Source organism: Myotis davidii, unplaced genomic scaffold (genome assembly GCF_000327345.1).
Source record: "Myotis davidii unplaced genomic scaffold, ASM32734v1 scaffold426, whole genome shotgun sequence".
Classification (NCBI taxonomy): domain Eukaryota; kingdom Metazoa; phylum Chordata; class Mammalia; order Chiroptera; family Vespertilionidae; genus Myotis; species Myotis davidii.
Window position 1 is genome coordinate 223,937 of NW_006297287.1, and position 5,716 is coordinate 229,652.

General features: G+C 48.5%; 1 protein-coding gene across 1 annotated transcript in view; it reads right to left on the bottom strand.

Annotated features, from left to right (window-relative positions):
• Positions 1-792, bottom strand: part of CXCR4 (chemokine (C-X-C motif) receptor 4) — a 3,622-nt gene extending 2,830 nt beyond the window's left edge. The window contains exon 1 of the mRNA XM_006773095.2: positions 689-792. Coding sequence (XP_006773158.1) covers positions 689-733 — 45 coding nt within the window. The 5' untranslated portion in view covers positions 734-792. The remainder of the gene's footprint in view (positions 1-688) is intronic.
• Between the last annotated feature and the right edge of the window lie 4,924 nt (positions 793-5,716).

Genomic DNA, 5,716 nt, shown 5'->3' on the forward strand with positions numbered 1-5,716 from the left:
GCTTGTAAGGACTCCTTCCACCTCTGCACTATCCCAAACTCCCGGACCCCCGGGCTCACTCACTCGCGGCGCTTCGGACCTCCCCCCGAGGTCTCTCCCTCAATCCCAAGGCACTCCCTCCGCTCACTACGCCGGGTGCAGGCACAGCTCCGCCGGCCCCGAAGTTCAGAGAACACGCGCCCAACGTCAAGAGTGGTTCCCAGTGCCTTTGCCCGAAGTTAACCGGGGCGCAGTCATCCTCCGGGAACTCAGTTCTGGGGCGCTGCCTTCCACCTCTAAATTCAAATCTCACGTAATTCGCACCAAAGAAAAACCCCGCTCCGCCGAGGAAGAGACCCACTGAAGAGAGCCCCGGGGCAGTGCGGGGCACACCTTCTCTGCACTTGTGCACAGACGTCTTGTTTGCAAACAGCGTGCAAGTCCGCTGCGCGCCGCACGGCTCAAGGGGGAGACACGTGCAGCCACCAAAACAGTGGTTCCTATCTTTTCTCCTTTGCTTACAGAGAAAAAGACTCCAATCCTATCCCTAACCCCCACGTAGCCATGCGCCCCAAACTCCTTCCCACGCCCCTTCTCCCGAACACCAGCCCTCCAATGTCCTGGACGCGCCTGCCCGCTCCGAGAGCGGCCGCGCTCTGAGTTCATATGTTTGAATAGTTCAGAAAAAACAGGCTGAAATTGGACTTACATGGAACCCGTCCATGGTAACCGCTTGCTCTACAGGAGCGCCCATAGCACCCAAGTTCTTGAGACCACTTTGCTATCTGCCGCCGCAGCCAACGGATTGAAGTTTCTGGCCAAAGCTGGACTTTTATAAACACACGCTCGCGGGCGGCGCATGCGCTTCAAGGGTGGGCGGGGCGGGGCCGAGAGGAGGAAGGCGGGGTAGGGGCTGGGGAAGAGGGGTAGCTAAGCCCAGGATGGGGCGAGGGAGGGACGAGGAGTATGAATTCGGGCGGCCTCGTGGGGGTAAGCGTTGGAAGCCCCTGATCTGCTCCTGTTTGCTCGCTGCCACCTCGTGAGTCTCCAGTTGGAGAGGGCATCCCATCCCGGAGGCATCCCCCAGCTTGGGAAGGCGGGATGGGCCTGCAGAGAGGTGGGAAGCGCGGGCGATCGACTTGTCCCTGTGTGGCTGATATATTTTTGTTCACATGGATGAAATTGCAGACTAGGAATGCTACAAATGGAGACACTGAGGCCCAGAGAGAAGTGACTCGCCACAGTTACTCACCAGTAGGCGGCAATGCTGGTAGTGGGTCCAGCATCTGACTCCATTCCCTCCTCTTACAGCAGATGCAGTCCATTCAGAAAATAAAATAAGCAGAGATTATCTTTTCAGAGCACAACTGTATATAACTAGACATCTACACTCGCAGCAACAGTACCGGGTCGGGTGCAGACAATCGGGAAACACTTTCAGAAGAAAGGATGATTTGGCATAATTTTGGAGGGAGACTGTGACATGCATACGCCTTTAATAAGAGAAATAATACTTTGTAACAGGACGCAAGGCCCCCATGCGGAGGAAACAAGAAGCAGGTTCTCGGAGATGCAATGCCCGAGCTGGACGAGGATTCCCGTCTGGGCTGGAACCCAGATCTCCGGACTCCGCATCCAGCTTCTTCCACGGCTCTACCCAGAGGACCAGGGTTAAAATTAGGCTGAGGAGCTGGGCAGGGTGGAGTGGGGGTCGGGGCTGGACGTGTGGAGGAGTCCCAGATGGGTTGGGGTTTGCAGTGGGCGCCTAGACAGTGCTTTCCAGCCTCGCACACCTCCCGCGGGCGGCGCGGAGTCTGGGTGGGGCGGGATGAGGGGGGGCACGGGACGGCAGCTGGCAGCGGCGCCTGCTCTGCGATGCGGACCCCTCACCCAGGACGGCCCTAAGCAGAGGACGGGACCCTAAACGCCACCCCCACCCCCCGTTTTCTTCCAGATAAACCTTCTCAGCGTGAAGGTGTTCCAAAGACGGGGAACCTTTCCTCTACAGACCGCAATTTTCCCGTTTTCTCTGGGTCCCGCATGGAATGTTTGTGGGTGCAGGCCCTCCGCTACTGAAAGCTGATTTTGGGGTCAGTAGGTGGGACTCACAGAAACAGCCAATTTAAGGCACAATAATGACATAAAAATCCATTATAATGTTACATTGTGCAGTTTTGTTTTTTTTTTTTAAAAAAAAAACACGTTAAAAAGCGCTTTTACTTGTATTAAGTCGTTAATAAAACGTCAGGATTTTCACAAACCAGGCAGGATAGGCATCCTATCCGCTGAAGGACCAGAATTCCAGACAGGGTCCGTGACTTGCTTTTCACGAAGCCTGGTAGTTGGTGGCAAATTCAAAGTTTTGAGCCAGAATGTTGGCTGCACTGCACCTCCAATGCTTCTCTTCACTGCGGCTGAGCTTTGAAATCCCCGCCCCTCACGCCCTCTCCGGGCCACACCCAGGCTCTGCGCCCGCGGGAGGTGGTGCGAGGCTGGAAAGCACTGTCCCCGGGGCGCCCACTGCAAACCCCTACAGGTCTGGACGCCCCGCCCCGACCCCCACTCCTCCCTGCCCAGCTCTTCAACTTAATCTCAACGCTTGCCCTGTACAATTAATATTTGATTGTTTGTAGGCAAAAGAAAGCTCCTCCCTTTACCAAAGGACTCCTTTAGATCTTTTTATGTTTTCACTTAAAATGTTTTTGAATTGATTTTTTTAAAGAGGAAGGGAGACGGAGAAAAAGGGAAACATGGGTGTGAGAGCAGAACATCCATTCGCTGCCATCTGCATGCTTCTGCATGGACCCTGACTAGGAATCAACAGGCAGCCTTTTGGGGCAGGGGAGGATGCCCAATCAACTGAGCCAGCCACACCGGCCAGGACCCTTTAGATCCTTTTTAAAGGAAGCAGATAATTGAGAGAACAAGGAAATGCTATTTGATGACTATCAAATTAGGTAAGAAAGTTTTCAGAGATTTGATAAGATCAACTATCTCTTCCTGTGGCTGGTGGGAATATGGGTTTGGAATTCTCCCCGAGGAGCACTCTGTATTCAGCCGGAACCTTAGAACAATATTTCCACCTATAGGAACTTATCCTAAGGAAATTGAATTTATGCCACAAAGGTATTCATGGAAGCATTACTTACAATAGTGAAATTTCTGAACAGCCCTAAATGTTCTCTGTCAGTGGAGTACCTGAGAAGATTTTGGTACATCTATGTGGAATTCCATGTGGCTATTGAAAGGATGTTTGCGAAGAGGAATTTTTAATAACAGGGAGAAAGATCGTGAAACAGATGCAAAAAGCAGAAGTTAAAACTGTGCATATAGTGTGATCTGTTACGTTAAAATGTGTGTGAGGAAAAAATTGGGAGGAAAACCAAAGTGTTTATGGGAGTTTTCATTGGGTGCAGAATTATATTTGTTTTTTTAATTTCTTCCTTGCATTTTTCTGTGCTTTCCAAATTTTCTAGAGTAGACATAAAACATTTTCATGTTGAGAAAATGCCAATAAATAAGGTAAAAGGAAAATAGAATGCCTCCTTTTGCACACCTTTCTGCTTTCTAAAGTGTTCACTAGATAATGATGATGTTTTCCACAATAGTTCTCTTTCCAAGGAATGGTCTTCCTTTATTTTCCCCTGGGCCAATCCTACCAAAACTTCTTTCTCAAATACTCCATGATGTTCTTGAAAACAAAACAAAACTCATACACTTACTGAGCGTTTGTAATGTGTAGCTAACATCATCCTCAACCATGCAGCAAGGCATGTAGCACCTCTACCTCCTGGGCAAGGAAACTGAGGTCCAGAGGTGATTAGGAACTCCGCTGTGATCACACAGTGAGGACCTGCAGCCAGTCTACTTGCTTTCTCTGCTGAGGTTCACCCTCTGAAAGCTCCCTCCTCTGACAGGTCACTTGGCATTTACTCACATGCTACTTGGAGTGGCATCTCTGGTGATGTTATTCTTTTTTTTTTTTAATGAGTGTAGCCCTGGCTGGTGTGGCTCAATTAGTTGAGCGTCCTCCCATGCACCAGGAGGTTGTGGGTTGAATTCCCCAGTCAGGGCACGTGCCCCAGTTGTAGGCTAGATCCCCAATAGGGGGCGTGCAGGAGGCAACAAATTGATGTATCTCTCTGACGTTGATGTTTCTCTCTCTCTCCCTCCCTCTCATTCTAAAATCAATAAATACATATTTTTTTTTAAAAAATGAATGTATGTATTTTCTTCTCCTCCCGAAATATTGTAGGTTCCTTAAAGTGAATGCTCAGATATCCAATATGCAGCTAGCCTGCTGATGAACAAATATCACGCTCTCTAATCCTTTACTGAACCTTAATTTAATGAATTAATGACTTTCCTGTGTGGCTTTGGCAACAGGGCCCATAGGTTAGGGGCTGTCAGGCTTGGCAGGGTCCCCAAGTTCTCACGCTGGCATAGGCCCAGGGAATAACTAGCTTTGGCCATAGTTTGGAAGAGATGCTTCCAAATCCAGTGACACAGTGGCAAGCAATCTGCCACCTCCTGTTGCTCGCTCTGCAGCTGGTTGATTTGTGTGTGAATGTGTGTGTGTATGACAGAAAGCTGTACTCTGTCCCCAAATAGGCTCAAAGCCAGTCAAGGAGAAAGCTTAGGGACAGACTTCCTCCTGATGGTAGATGGCAGGAGGCAGTGGCATTAAAGGCCTTCTGAACGTACCAAGTCTCTCAGTCCCTCCTTTGTCTCTTAAAAGGAAAAGATCTATTTTTGTGTTTCTGAAAGGGGCAAAAACTTCCTTAATGGCAGTAGGGGATACTCAAAGGGACAAAATTAATGTATTCCCAAGTGATAAAAAAAGGGAGCTATTTCCCAAGGTCATATAATTCTAGCAAAAGGCTACAAATCTCAGAGAGACAATGCTATCGAACGTCAACCATTTCTAAGCTGGTATTAGGTGGGAGAAATGGTGCCCCGCCCCACCGTACCTGTCTCACTCCTCCTCCCTCAGTTCCTTCTGTCTCCAACATCGACAAGTGAAAATGACTGGAAAATAAACCCAAGCTTTCCGTTTTGCAGCTATAAGACCAATTTTGAAAAATAATTACTGTTTTTCTGGGTACCTAAATCTGCCATATCCTGAATTTCGCAAAGATCTGAATTTACTAAAATGAGATCATTAAAATTTCTTATACAGAGAGAAAGGCTAGGCTGGTAAACGCATACAGCCTATTTAGAGTTACCCTGGTAAGACATTTTAACAAGTCGGTCACTTAATTAACCATGCAATTATCGTTACTTGACTAATTCCCCTGCTAGGAGGATGCATTTCTCCCAGTGTTCGCTGTGCCCGTGTGGTAAGTGTGGTGTTGGCTTTGCGGGTGTGACTTTGCAGATCTGATGTACAACAATAAACAGACTCAATATTATTGCTTCAGAAATGATGGTGTCAAGCTGGGAAGAGGGCATGACTTTAGGAAATAATTGAGTGAGCAAACTGTGTTCTCCCTGGAAAAGGCTTGTCATTGTTTTCCTTAAACTAGTAATTTATTGGCGGTGACCTCAGGCAGCTATATAACAAGAGGAAGCGCCCAGGGCCCCGTGGACAGTCTGCTTTCTAAAGAGAACTATGCATCCCATGGCAGCGTCAGGGTGTTCCCGGAAATGCAGTGATCTGATCATCCATGAGATTTTGCTGACATCATTCCACCAAGAGCTTTATATTAGCAGAAAGACAGAGTGGCGATTGTGTGTG